At 40.6% G+C, this 16,157-nt stretch overlaps 1 protein-coding gene across 1 annotated transcript in view; it reads right to left on the minus strand.

The window, feature by feature from the left end:
* The window catches only part of cpne8 (copine VIII), a 30,328-nt gene extending 17,117 nt beyond the window's left edge, over positions 1-13,211 (minus strand). Inside the window, exons 1-4 of the mRNA XM_062547243.1 lie at positions 13,117-13,211; positions 7,813-7,853; positions 4,301-4,347; positions 4,038-4,141 (exon numbers count right to left, since the gene is read on the minus strand). Of these exons, the coding sequence (XP_062403227.1) occupies positions 4,038-4,141; positions 4,301-4,347; positions 7,813-7,853; positions 13,117-13,211 (287 nt within the window). The remainder of the gene's footprint in view (positions 1-4,037; positions 4,142-4,300; positions 4,348-7,812; positions 7,854-13,116) is intronic.
* Positions 13,212-16,157: the final 2,946 nt, after the last annotated feature.

Raw genomic sequence — 16,157 nt, forward strand, 5'->3', positions numbered from 1 at the left:
TGAAACCATTCCGGTTTTCATCTTCCGTCCATTCTGCAGTCTCAGTAGGTTAACTTGAATATTCTTAAACTTATATTACTTTCAAACTGTTGACTCAATAGGGATACTTTACAGTAAATAATATGAGCTTACTTTTACATGGCTTAGGGTGAATCAGGCACTGTCTTTTAAGCAAACTACCATATGAAGCCACTTGAAATCAGAATTTCAGAATAATGTCAATTGGTGGCTCTCAAATGAGGTGGACAAATGTGTTGTAGAACTGCAAACAAAGTTCAAAGCATAAAATGTGTGTAAGGTATGAAGGTTTGGTCTAAGCATTGGTTTTTAGCATGTAAGCAATCTGCAAAAACTGTACATTTGGTCTTTGTCTTTGTTCACATACTCCTCCAGATATCATATACTCCTCCTATCTCTTTGTCTCCCTCTTCCCTGAACAGACTTTCCCTCTCGTCCTCACTCTTCCTCTAATGCAACATCATCTCACTTGTGCGGAAGGCAGGGGCTCGCCTGTCACCTTTTACAGTACTTAGGACTGAGTGTTGAGTTAACAGTTATGCACCTAAGTATCTTTAAACCTGACAGTCGTGTTTGATCAATTGGTTCATGGGTGTGATATTTTGGAAGGCAGTGCCTTGAAATAGCAAAGGAGGAGACATTATCTGAGATCTCTGTGTCTAGGGAAGACAAATGCATGTAGTGTTATGCAAATCAATCACTGTGTGGAGTGTTTTGCAAAAAGTGTGAGGCTGACAATGACAGTGTGCACTGTGCAGATCTGAACTGATGCTTTACTTTTTAAGTGTATGGTTTCACTAACTGTATAATACATTTGATAGTGTGCAAGCAAAAAAAACACTAACTGCATTGAACAAATGAGAAACATCTATTAATAGCTATAAGATATGCTTGCAAGGTGCATAATTATGGATCTCTAATGTTGGTGTTTGTGTGCGCCGTGGCACTCAACCGTTGAGTGCTCCGTTGCACTCAAACCACAATTATTCCTTATCCATTGAAGATACCACCTACAGTACAGTATGTGTTGCTATTTACAAGCATGGATCAAAGAGGCCAAAAGCACATAGAGTAATGATGAAAGTAATGTATCGGCTATTTAATGAAGAATACAGTACAAACGTAGTCTGCTTTCACCATACTATTCCACCATCCAAATTCGCCGGAAGTTCACTCAGGGTTCACCCAGCCTAGTACAAAAACTCTGACTACTTTAGATGCTTACTGCAGGTTGTCAATAATAATGGACAAGTAAGCTGTACTTACATACAAATTTGTCTAATCAAGTCGCACACTGTAGGACCTACGTAAGGGATAATGTATTGTCCGCCGGTCATTATTGGGACGTCCCAACAGGGCGAATAAGATAGCACCAAAACAATAGCACAGGGCTCTTGCTTCATCCTGAAGGGACTTATTTTCGATACTGACCGGTGGACAATACATTATGCCACTTATTACATGATTACTTGCCAAAACGAATCAAGAAACTTCACTCAATGGGTCGTAACATTATTTTGTTACTGTTTCGTGGCTTTCGCTGAGAAAACAAATAGTTTGCCACACAGATAAAACTTGAATGTTTCAGGTGTTGTGTGACAACGTATTACTTGCTGATGTGCAGAGGTGGAAAATTGATCTCATCAATTATCTGCTCTACCTGAGGAAGTGTGAAGAGTTGTGCTAATTACTGTAGAATTAGCTGGCTTAAATTAATGGTAACTTGGCACAGATATGTGGTAGGACTTTTACTTTCTGAAACTGGATTTTTCCACCTCTCCTTATGTCCTCCATTGCGATAAGTGAACCAACTACTCGCAGAATGATATGAAAGACATGAATGAGAAGCACAAAAACATTTACCTTCACAGCGGTCTGTTATACATAGCTACTGTATGCAATAAGCAATACTATATGCAAAATGATTAGACCTCTGAACGTAAGTGAATGGAGCATTCTACAGCAGTATGAAGAGCTATGTAATAAATGTTGATAACAACTAGATAATTAAATTCATGACAGGCTTTTACACAAACTATAGCTGTCTAAAGTATTAACAAATGGCAGACAAATTAAGGTTGAACTTGCCCATACCGAAAATAATGTTTTGTCCATTTTTCCTGTCCATCCATGTCCATTTTAAATGTGCACACTGATTAAACCAGTTGTGTTGTTTGAAGGAAAGATTTGCTTTTGTTTCAAATGTTTTGTTTTAAATGTTTTGTAAGCAAACAAAATGTGTTATTAGGCAAAGTGTTTCTGTGTAAGCCTGCGTAATAATTGAAAAGGTAATGTCAGAATTGACAGAAGTATTAAAACAAACTGCATGGCGGTATTGGTGTAATAAAAGACTGCATATCGCCTCAGTAGAATATACTGTACATAAATCTGTGGGATTGTGTTCTCAAGAATTCTGCTGATGCATGAGAGCAGAATGCATACTGTACACACTGTACTGATACCAACAGTGAGCGCACAGGACAGGACACACTTCACAATAAGTGTATAAAAAGAGGCTTTAGACGTTTTATGAGAAAGTGTTGTCTTACAATGCTGTGTTGCACAGCAGGGGGAGGCTGGCTGGTTAGTTGGCTAGTCCAACAGTGTCATTCTCCCATTCTCCCAGACATACTGGCTATGCCAGAGAGGAGAGAGGGATGACACAACAATGTATCATGGCTAATATCATTCTAGACTAGAGAGCCATTACATAACATACCAAAGGCACATGTGAGCCTCATGCTTGGTTCCAGTGTGCCTCATTCATTCACAAATGCTTCTGAATGCTTCACTTGAGCACAGCGCACACATATATACAGAGCATATCTGCACAGAAGGTCTGTGTACACAGATAAACAGACTTTCTGCTGGGTTCCACACCCATAAATGCATTGGCACCATTCCAGCTGTATCTGTCCAAACCATACATCTCAGAGAAAATACAAATCTTTCTCCCTGTCTGTTTAATTCACTGTGTGTGCACGCACACACACACACACACGCACGCACACACACACACACACACACACACACACACACACACACACACACACACACACACACACACACACACACACACACACACACACACACACACACACACACACACGCATGCACACACACACACACACACACACACACACACACACACACACACACCAACAGAGAGAGCATGGGTGAGTGAGTGAGTGAGAGAGAGAAAGAGAGAGAGGGAGAGGGGGAGAGAAAGAGAGAGAGAGAAATACACACTCCCACATGCACTGCAAGGCAAGGAGGCTGAGTGGTGGTGTGTATGAGGGGGGCGGAGGGGAGAGGCAGAATGGCCAAAGGGATGGAAACACTAGAGAAGAGAGAGAAATGTGTGCAGACAGAAAAGAGCCCTGCTATTTCTTCACTCTAAAACAAGGCTATATCAATGCTCAAGTAGTGTATGCATGTGTGTGTGTGTGTGTGTGTGTGTGTGTGTGTGTGTGTGTGCGCGCGTCTGTATATTTATGTGTACGCATCTGTGTGTGTTTGTGTGTGTCTGTGTGTGAGAGAGAGAGACTTTAATGGAAGTGTGTTTAAGATAAGGGACTACGGAATTAAATAAGTAATGCCTGTGCACGGTATATAGAATATGTACTGTACATGAAGTGCAAACACACACACACACACACACACACACACACACACACACATACACAGACACACACACACACATCCATTTTCTGCCTCACTGACCTGTGTAAGCTGTATATGCGCGTGAGTGTTTTGTTGTTGATATTTCAGCTATTTATAGGCAGCCACAGATTGTAGTTCTGCCTTCGTCACATCTATCACCAACCCACTTTCCACCGGAGAGTAGCCAATCATGCACTGGTTAAACAACATGTGACACTGACTAAGCCAATAGCAGATGAATAAACAGTGTTCAGGAAGGCAGTGACAACTGTATATTTCATTATCACGTTCATGCTGCCTCAATTCAGTCATTCACACAGACATGCACATAAAGAGTACAATCCTGTTCTACTCACAGGTCAAAACGCAGGTTTTGCCTCTCCTCAAAGAAGTAGTCGAGGATGAATTTCCGCACAAAGTCTGGGTTTAGGGTGTTGTCGATCACCTCTGTTCGGCCAAACTAGGGGGTAGAACAGTGTATTAGATTTGGAAATGACTTGAGGGAAGAGACTTACATGAAATCAGAATGAGATTTGCTTTAGACTTTAACTTAGGACTTGCTTAACATTTCCTTGCTGTAACTGATTAGACACCATTTGATGATGTGATTCACACTCACCTCTCGCCATTCTCTATTTCCAATGGTCTGAGTGTACAGAATACAAACTGGAAGAGAGAGAGAGAGAGGAGAGGAGAGAGATAGTTTGAGAAAGAGAGAGAGAGAGAGAGACTTGTGAATTCTTCAAGGACCCAAATGTTTGTCTGACATGCCCAAGTAAACATCAGCACCGGTAGAGCAAAAACACGGCTTCAATCAAGCTGTGACAGGCGTTTGAAACAATTCACACCCATCCACTCATTAATGAGCCATCTGCTGAGAGTGTCCGCAGGCCCTCACCACTGAAAACCGAACTAATAACTTCCACCAAGATTCCTCCCCAAATAAAGCACACTGTAACGCTGTCAACCATATGGGTGAGAGGAGGAGCCCCTTGTGTGGGAGTGGGGCTAGTGGAGGCTGTGGGGTGAGGGCGGGGGTCACATGCCCATAGTGATCAGGCATGTGCTGAAGAGAGCCCACAATATGAGCAGCTCTCGCAGGCGGAGATCAGCTGGCATATATACACGGACTGCCTCCCATACTTTCATGTTGGCCAGCTGAGGCAGTGGTTGCATATGATGAACTCGTTTTCACCAAAGCATGTGTCATCACACAAAAAAGGTATCAAATAAATAGCACATTAGTGAATTCAAGTGAGAATATGGCTATATGCGTGCTTGTGAGAGGAGAGAGCATGAAGGACGAGAAGTATAATCACAGATGATGCTTTAGGTGTCATAATGAATCACCGTTTATCAGAAAACATATTGATTCAAAATGTTCCACATGATGAATGTCCATCTGTACATTTGAACCTAATCAGTGATGGAACACAATTATGAGCAGCCTGTTGACAATATGGCTACTCAGGGTGAAATGTGACCCACAGAATAATCCGCAGAATGGCAGTGATCCAGGGCACACGTTTTAATCCCTTTTATGCATGTCTTAAAAAAGCAGCAGAGGACGATGTGAATCATTAACTAACTAAAATAATAAGGTGGCTCAGGACAAAATGTTACTGTTAGCCGCAGCTAATACGTTGATTTTGCAAAATTTCTTCTGCTATGAGGTTATTACACGGGGGCAGTTATTATAGTATTGATATGGTTTATTTTAACTTAAATATAACATATAGCATAAAACACTGTCTTTTGGCTACACACATTGTGGCTAATACACAGGAAATGACTGTATGACACAACTTTGGTTGTCATCAGTTCAAATTGCTACATAACATGCTTTCCAAAGCCATTCATGCTAAAACATGAGGATCCCACGGCAATCATTTACTACAACCTGGGGCTACCATGGGGCTAAGGACACAATCCTTATTATTTTGAAACATTGTCCATGGGTGTATTAATTTCTAAACAAGCAACACATAGTGTATTGTAGTGTAGTGCATTTTAATTGAAGACTCCCTTCAATATCTTCAAAGCTAATGGGAGAATTAAGCATTAGTCATCACCTTAATGTGACATAATTTATGATATTATCTATAATGTGTCATATATAATGCATTAATTTGCAGTGCTCTCTGTATGAGAAAATGTGAAGCTTCCCTGCTGTGTTACATAGCCTACTGTATGTGGAGCTTGTGTGTTGAAGCAAATGTGACTGATTAAATATCACCCTAAATGTCATCTTCCATCACATGGGGGAATGTAGATTCAATCCAACACCACATGCAGACACTTGGGCACACGACCGTGAAGGAAGACAGGACCCAACATCTTGTTACAACTCATTATTGTAGCCCCCTCTTCTCACCCGTAATCATAAACCACTGCAGATTATTTATTTACATCTGCATCACGGATATACACGGACGCACACACACACACACGCACACACACACACACACGCACACACACACACACACACACACACACACACACACACACACACACACACACACAGCCAAAAACAATGCATAGATGTACACGCAGTAACTACTGTAGCAAGAAATACACAGCACTGCCCAGCACCCGAGCTGGTTCTAAATTTAGCATCCTACGGCCACTGAAACGTGTGTCTTTTGGCTCTGGAATCTACTGAGGCGCTCTAATCTTGTGCGACCTGGGCAATAACGTCAGCATAGCTAAGACATGGACTCAGCACAAGTGCCTCCTTGCATAAATGGATGGCAAGCCCTCCACCCTCAGTCTCGTCCTGCTGACGTTTCCTCAAATGTGATGCATGGCCCAGGAGCACCAGGGCTCTCCCTCTCTCTTTCCATCTTTTTCTTTACTCTTTCAAAGTCCACACTATAGCACCAGTATCATTTCTCTCACTTGTTCCCCTTTCTAATCCCCGTTCCTCCTTTTCTACCATTTTCCTTTTTCATCTCAGTCCTCTGATAAGCTACTTGATATTCCCCCTGCTCTCTCTTGTCTACATATTGCTGATGTGTCCTTTTTGAGCTTCAAAGGGACTGTGTTTGAATGCAGCTGGATATGTGGAATAGTCTTATCATTAATCGCGGGATATAATATGTGCACTGCTGCAATGTGAATTAGCCAAAGGCTGCAGGCAAGCAGAGCAGCTGGCTCACCACAGCTGCTGGCATACAGAGGTTATAACATCCGGCTTCATGAGACGGAACAGTGGCTACTCTACAGGCCTGATGCGTGCACAACTGATAAATACTGGACAATGCTTTTTTTCTGAGATAATATGCAACCAAACCCCTGTGTTTCAGGAAGAAGTGAAGAGCTAACATGAAAACAAAACATAACAAAACAAAAGAACAACAAAGTTGAAAAGGTCAAATTACAAGACACAACAGAGTCCTTTGTTTTAGAACAAGATTTCACTTTGAATACAATCTAAACCACAAGGCTTTTAAAAGATTCATAAAAAGGAAGAGCTGCATTTTGTGGTGTAATGAAATTGTTCATGCGCTGTGAACAATGCGACGCAGAACGACTCAGAACTTGGAGACACAACTTCATTCATACCAAAGTTGTCAGAGGCTGTCATTACAACATATGCATCGCAGGGTACAGTCAGCACACACAAACAGACAAACACACACTACCACACACGCACGCACGCACACACACACACACACACACACACAAATCCACCCACTCACATATGGCAGAAAGCACATACATGCATAACCACACAGACATTTGCTTCACGCAAACATACACAAACATCCACCCACTCCAATGTGTCCCAGCAAAAACACGCATATACTGGAGACTCTGGCATTTTCTGATGGCAAGCGGTAGCTCCACCAGATTGGTTTAAGGACCATAAAATATACTCAGAAATCATACCAAACTAATAAAATGTGATGATCCTACAGTATTTAGAGTGCAATGCTATTTTTGAAATCGTATAACAACAGTTGCTCCATCAAATACAAAATAAAACACATGATATTTCAGTATAATCAAATACATGACAATACAGCAAGATATGTTAAAATAAACTGTAGATAGAAGTTTGAAAGGGCATTCACCAGTCTGTTTGTAATAGCATGCATTAAAAATGTCAAGACAATTAGGGGACCTTACTTGGATCAGACTTGGAAAATGTGTCTCTATCCAGAAGATTTCTGTGGAGGTAATGAAAAAAATGCATCGTCATTAGGATTGTTTTAAGATTAAGGAAAGTATTTTGAAAGCCTATTTGCCAATATAAACGTCTCACGATTACAGTCATTGGCCGGGTTTCCCAAAATCGTTAAGAAGCTCTTAAGTCCTAGGAACTTCTTAGGAGCGTTCTTAGAACATTCTTACAACGCTCCTAAGAAGTTCTTAGCACTTAAGAGCTTCTTAACAATTTTGGGAAACCCGGCCATTGTCATTACTGTCAATTTGAAACTTAATTAATGAAACGTATTGATAAAATTGAGACAATACATATACACGATCACGTTAAATCACCTCTTACACTTTCTGATATACAGTATGCCTTAATTAAATATAAACAAAAAACGAAAGCACACTGTTGCAAAGTATTTTGCATCTGTTCTTGAAGAAGTTCCCCTGAACTGTTTGTTTTGGCTAGCCCTGTATACTCTATACTACAGTATGATAGCGTGACTGTTGAGATCCAGTATCCTGATTATTCAAACTACTGCATGTGTTGTTGTTGTAATATTATTTCTTTTTAAAAATATATACAATGCCAGGAGCCCAGTTGCAGCAGAACACCAGCAGCCCAAGTCACCTGCCCATCAAGTGTGGAGTTGAGAGGGAGGGCTCCAAACTTAACTTCAAGTTCAATAGCATGCAACACCGAGTGAGGGGGATGTTCGCCATGGCAACATGCTGCTTGACGTCCTGCCAAATCCTACATTAAAACATAAACCTTTCATGACCTGTTCCTTTTTTTCTGTGGAGGGTGTTCACAGACCTGAAATGATGACATGATTTATTCAACAGGCCTCCCAAAAACATCTATTGCATGAAACTGGCAGAAACACAGAGGGTTGAGGCTTTCCTTCTTGTGTGTACTTAAGTAGTCATGCAAAAGCCCCAAACATCTCTCAGCGATTGATTGGGAGTGATGTATCTAGATCAGCTGCCCCGCTGGTGCTCAAGTGAAGTGATATGAAGATGGTGTGATGTTGCTGTGGGCTAGGCTGATTGTGTCACTGCATATGCATAGCCTCCACATCCAATAAAACCCATTACAACAAAGTGGGAACACTTGTGTCTCAATGCCCACCAAAACCACTCCACAATTCTCCATCTCACGGACCGTTTTCTCTCCCACTATGCTGTGGGATATCCCATACGGCAAAACTTATGGTGTCAACATATTAATCTTGTGGCATCAAAACCGGTCGGATGGCACCACTGTGTGCATTCTGTCTCAGTTCACAGTCACTTAAGGGGACAGCAATGACAGTTCATTTCCCAAAAACAGTAGGGGAAATTTAACAAACTGTGAATACAGTGTGCAGAAGGAGTCATGGATTACAAACTGGCCATCCATGAAATGGACACTCACTGAACCATTGTCAATGGCCCCTCCTCTGTTTCTGTTGCGTGTGTTTCAGAGACGAAACCCTCAACAGAAAGTCACTGCATGTGATATTATCAGCTCCATCACTAAAATGCAGCCAATTCTATGGTTTTCACAGAGGTAAATCCTTAATAACTATATATGCAGAGTTATGCACACTTCAATCCATCAACATTATGAGCAGAAAATGTTTAAGAAAACAGTTCTCCACCCTAGCAATCTGCAAGGCACTTTTATGTTTAGAGCAATTCTAAGAAACTGAAGGTAAGCCATGCAGAGAGCAGAATTCCTATGAAAGATTTACAGTGCAGTCTCCACATAACATCACATTCCCATTTTAAATCCCATCAGTTCCTTACCCATAGGAGGCTTTGCTTCCCACATCACTCGGACATAGTCATAATGCTTCGCATAAATGCTTAAACTACATTTCAGAACGTATTTTTTTTGCTGCAGATTTATTTCTGACTGAGGAGCATGTAAATAATTGTTGCCATGATAATATTAAACATCAAAACTTTTAGAGCAGTTGTGATTAAATAAACATGCCTTTCAGTAATTCACTGCTAAGTACACTGACTGATGTACAGTAAACAGCATACCTGAATAAATAAGTAATGTCTGGCATGAGTGACAGCTCTCCCATATCACAACTGAAAGTAAGCCATCCTTATCCTTGAGCCTTTTGGAGACTTTTTTTAGAGGCTTTTTTGTTGAAACGTGCACTTGACTAAAAACTATTGATGAACTGCATCGGCTGGTTGCCTTTCTGTTATTACAGAATTTATTAAATGTAAATACCTGATCGTCAGGCCTTTTTAAACAAAATGGCTGACTGAAACATGGAAATGAGCTGAAACCTCTGAGCCTTAGAGCTTTGCGTCAGGGGATGGGAGCATAATTCTCTCAGCAAGGTAACACAGAGAATACCAGAGTACTGCATCAATCACATTCTTTTTTTGCTTTGTCAGTTGCTGAATAAAATACATCTCACCGTTGAAAACCAATAAGGTAAACAATATTTTGCTATCAGCTGATGCCTTCAAGACACGCCTTTACAAAATGCTTTCAGTCTGTACACCTGTACACATGGCAGCAGGTCAACAGTTCCCACGTGAATGGATTTCTTGTGTTGAAAGCAGTGCTCAAATAACCAATACTGCCAACTACTTTCCCACGGTTAAAGATGGTCACAGGGAAAATGACCTTCAACTCTGATCAATGAGTCTGATGGAGGACTCAAAATAAACCTTGAGAAGAGTCGATGGGCTGATCTGTCACAGAGGCACATTTGGCTGTAGATGTGCCGGCCATTCATATGGGTGGCAGCAGGACATGCGTAAAGTCATGTTTAAACTATATGGGGCTTGAATGAGTTTCTGCATAAATAAAATAACGTACAAACAAAGCACGACAATAAGATGCAAAAAACGATAAATGCAACATTTTGGAACCAATAATGAGATTATAGAACAACCATTTCTATTTGGATTTAAACCTAGGGCATAAACACACGTAACAATGTCTTGAAATCAAATAAAATGGCACACATTGTTCTGGAATATTCAGTCCCTCTTTGTATTTTCACTTGCATATTCTTTTGTAAATGGACTTGCAATGTTCTTGCTATAATGGTGACACAGTGCAGCTGATTGCAGCTGGGAGGGAGGAGCGGCCTATTTGCATTCATTATTTTTGTTTAATATCTTCATATCTGAATAAGGACAGAATAATTATATAACCGTCAAACCATTTTTATATTACTACTGATTTCCAGATTTGTACAAAAACGTATACTGTCCAAATAAAGACAATCAGCACAAAACGAAGACTAAAGAGAAGGCATAAGGAGATTGAACACTGATTTTAGTCCACCCCCTCCCATCCTTGGTGTACAGTAAGGTAATGAAAGAGAATAAGAAGCCTCTGGCAAATTGCAATACACTCAGGCTGCGTCAGTCAACGATTCAATATAAATGTTTTCAGACGGATAGTGACCCAAGGCCAAGGGACAGGTTGGTATTTAACCTCTACTGAGCAGACCTATGGTGACATGACACCAGGGACATGGAGAGAAACTCAAGAGATGTAGGCTACTTTCTACAGCTTTTCTCCCCAAAGTTCATTCAGATGTCTAAACATGAGTGTGTTAGGTCAAACCCATTAGTGAGGAAAGTTTGCTGAAACTGAACAATCTCACAATTTTGCTTCAGGGATGAAATCTGCAGTTTGAAGGGGCTAAAATAGTGCATAATTAATTGCAATATTTCTGCATGGAATGATTTCTTCCAACTGCGGCCGGCAACAATCACTGAAAAAAACACTGCGGCCTAATAAAGAGGCCCCAAAACATTTACTTTTTTAAAAATTTAATTCAGCATAAGCACATTGCAATTCATACAGTGCGCTATAACTCTCAAAAACCAAGGCCAAAACCACAAGAGCAAACAGAGAGCATTTATGGCACAGAATGCCTTCTTAACAGGAAACTGCACTCAAAAGCGTGGGCCGTCTGCCTCAGGCCATCTCAGGAGAGAGAATGATGAGGAGTGAGGTGAGAAGAAGGAGAGAAAGGTGAAGTGGATACAAATGAATTAGCATGTGTACCACAGGGTTTACCTACAACACTATCATAGTGGTAACAACCTACCCGGGGTAACTGAACAAACTATGGATAGGCTACCTTGCCAGTATGGATAGGTTTATCTGAATTTAAATTGGCTAAAAATGATTCAGCGCTCTTCTTGAAGACTCCAGACCCTATTATGTCCTCAGCTGTATGTGGCAGATAGACAAGACAGATAGGTACAAGCACATGTAGGTACAGTCATGATCCAGCAGGACTGCTACTGACAGGTTTATGACCAACTAATTTCAAGGATGACAGACACCCAATATAAAACCAGTTATAGATTCAACGGGAGATTGTTGTAAATTATCTGGGTAGTTTTCTTTAACAATTGCATTTTTTTTGTTCTTTCCTGAACCAGTCACCTTCAGTTACATCTCAAGATTATTTACACAACTAGGTTAACAAACAATCTAGGAATCTTGCTACATTTAACATAGCCTACATTTCTGAGAGTCATTATATACTTTGCTGCTATTCACGAAGTTTGATACATTTCATTTAAGATACTGGCTCTAACCCTAAGAGTTTTAACAGCTGTTACCGACATGATGCACCTGAGCGCGTGATGTCCAGGGCTCCAGTCAGTGGACCTCGGGCTTCTACTGACTCGAAGCGCGAGTCTTACGCAACACGGACGAGGAAAGAGCGGGCAAGACCCCGCTATGAGACGCCAACCTCAGGGAAATGCGGTGCCATCCGTGAATCATCCCTAATCCCTTTTCTACTCATTTCATGTCACGGCCAATATAGAGCGTCTTTGAATTCAAAGTGCCCACAGCCACAGCTCACATGCATCCTACAAGCAGGTTAGTTCGAGTCTGTGCATCGACTTAGTTGAGTCATATGGGTGAAAATGCTTAAAACTTAAATCAAATGTAACCTTTCTTAATTTATTAATATATCGTAAAAAGCAGGTTATGACAGAAAACTTCACAATGCGATAGCCTAATCTGACTCTCATGGAAGCAAATTCCATCATCAACATATTACAGCCTACATTCATTTGAGATGGTAATTTCAGTATACACCCTATCATACCATACAAATGCGTGATGTTTTCTATCAATGATAAACGGACAATTCTGGTACCGGTTTCACTTGCATTGTAGCAATACCGTTACGCACGACAGCTCTCGAAAATTGCATCTGCACGGCTCTGTTTGGCCACCACACCGAAGATGATAATAACTACAGGGCTCTCTAGCATACTCACCTGCACGAGACTGTGATTTCAACTTTGGTGGCGGGAATGGCAGCCGTCAACGGATCGAACTCCCCTATTGATGCCATATTCACGAAGCTGTTCATAGTCGAGCTACGTCTCATATCCGACATTTTTGCTCAAGTTAAAAAAACAAATCTTGTAGATCCGCTCTCTCGATGGTGACCTGGTGAGTGCGAGCGACAGACTCAGAGCATAGTGCGCGCGGAGGGGAGTCACCCAACTACATTCACGACGTCACCAGGACTCAGTCGACCTCATCTTAATTAAAAGAGAGAGATGCCGAGTGGGGAAATGCCAGTGAACAACCCTGAAGACACCTTTATCTGTTCAGTGGAATGTCATGTAAAGCTGTAATTGAAAGAAGATGTTTTATCCGACATGAAATAGTCCATGCTTTTGCAACTTTCTTACCCAAAAGGTTCTCGACCCCTGTCTAAAATGGATTGATTTTCGGTGGTGTTGTTGAACATGATATGAATGTAACGACTGGAAATAGAAAGACACTACATTCCAAGTGCGTAAAGTATGTATGAAGCTTTGTGAATCCCACTGAGATTATTCTTCAACAGTCTATAGTTACTCCTACCTTTGCCATATCAAAATAAAGGACGTCAAATGTAGGATAATTAATTACTGACAAGGTTCTATTTACTGAGGAGGTTAGCCTGTGTTATCAATAGCCTGACAGGTCATTGCGCTTCAGAATATGCCATTTCCATCATGAATGAGACAAAGGTTTTAGTCCATCAGGACAGAGCAATGGCTGGTTGACCCTAACAGACACAGCCCAGTGAGCTGAGTTGGGCACACCTGCTTCATATCAAGTTAGAGTCAGATAGCTGACTGGGCTCGTGTCTATGTTGTGCTGCTGCCATAATCATCTCAATATGGGGCATATGTAGCCTAGATCACATTATCAGTTACTTATTCAGAATTCCAAAAATACTTGGTTATTGAAATTAAATTGAATTACTATTTTTGCTAAATGTATGAGTTATAGCGTGCAAAAGCATTTTCAACTGAACTTGATGGCAACTCCATGACATTTTGTCATGAAATATTTATTTACTCCAGAGATTCAAAACAATACAAAGAAACAGGTTTAGTCTTGTTTCAATTCAGCATATCTGCTTGCATAGACACAGAAAATTGTCTCTGTTAGAACAAAAGGTGAAGTTCATCCAGAAATTATAAATATTTTACTATTCGTACACTTGCAGAGCATGGCACAAAATAAAACTCAAAAATGAGCCAGGAGAGAAAGCCTGCTCTCTTCTTCATCCAGTGGCCTCTAAGTGTATGGTAACATGGCCCCGACATAGCTCATGATGACCTTAAAGCTCAAATGTATAATTTACTGTCATCATGTGTTGCAGGTTATGATGAGCCATTATGTATGAAGACCCAGGCAAGTCCTTTAGAAAATCTGACTCATAAAAGGCATCCATTATTATAGATAAATATAATCTGCGATGCTCTAAAAATGAACGCAGAAAAAGGCAGGTGGTAGCTGAATGAAGGAGTCACATACTGTACATGCTCTGCACCATACAAGAAGTCTTGTTGGAGGGCATCCAAATTCTTGGACTGTTGACATTTCATCCAAAAAAGAAACATAGTAGCCTACCTAACTTAAATATTTGAAATATTTTGCATATGAACTATGTGGAAATGTTGCTGCTGCACTACTACAGACAATAATTCATGGGAATATGGTAATTAAATATGTGGCCCACCAAACCACATGCAGCACAACCTTACCGCATTAAATGTAAATATGCAAGATATTTAGATCAAGTTTATTCATTATGACTGATACATTATGCATACACAATACAGGCATGAACTGCAAATCTAATGCATAAAATTATAACAGGATGATACATGTATGTTGGTAATACTGCCATCCAGTGGTATTTCAGTGTTGCCTCATCATCAGTGGCATGGTTCACGTTCACATTTGCGTGAATCACATCATTTGGTTCTGTTTAATAATTGGCTTCAAAACGGTTCTGTGTTCACATACATTGCCAAAATCTACAATTTAATGACATGATTTCTTCAAGAGCTCTTACTGAATATTCTAGAAAATATAATTTTATGTTGAATCTATGAACATCACAATGCAGTTCATTAGAAACAATGTAATCTGAATCTGTCTATTTTGAGCTACACAGGTGAAAGTCAAACACATCTCATAATCATTCATGTCATACTGAATACTGAACATTGTATTTTAGACTAGATGTACTGCATAGCGGTTTATGACATGACCACCGCATGGTGTTGCTACCTGCTATGCAAAGAAAATGTTCTCACATGTTCTCTTAATGCCCTATTTCTGAAACTCCTTGTGAAGTGCAAATCACACTTCTTAAGCCCTCACCATCCCAATCCCTGTAATTATTTGTGTTTGTGTGTGTGTCTCTGTGTGTGTATGCTAGTAGTAGTAAATGTGTGTGTACTTGTGTGCACGCTTGCATACTGTATGTGTGTATGTATGTGTGCGCTTGCATTTGCATATACTGTAAGTGTCTATGTGAATACCTGTGTGTGTGTGTGTGGTTTTGTTTGTGTATGTGTGTGTGTGTGTGTGTGTGTGTGTGTGTGTGTGTGTGTGTGTGTGTGAGAGAGAGAGAGAGTTGCACCACCCCCTATGGGCGGATTTGCACAAAATTGTGTGTGCATGCAAAGACTGGAGGTGATTCAGCACATCAAATCTTCACATTAAGATATTGGCACCTGCATGTCTTGAGATACTGTAGAGGAAAATGTCAGTTGCAGCATCCCCTATGGATAGAATTTCATGAAGTTTAGCATGCACCTGAAGAATGTGGTAGTGATGCAGCATGTGAACTTTGAACCTAGCTCACATCACCAGATATTGGCACAGTTTGTTTTGGCCACTGAATGTGTGATTCATCTGTCATTTTGTTGAGAGAGCCAAATATGTGATATGTGAGCAAATGCTGCCAAGTGTCAGCGAAGCACACCAAATAAAAAAAGAGAGATAAAGAAATATGTACAGT

Source organism: Sardina pilchardus, chromosome 10 (assembly GCF_963854185.1).
Source record: "Sardina pilchardus chromosome 10, fSarPil1.1, whole genome shotgun sequence".
Lineage (NCBI taxonomy): Eukaryota > Metazoa > Chordata > Actinopteri > Clupeiformes > Clupeidae > Sardina > Sardina pilchardus.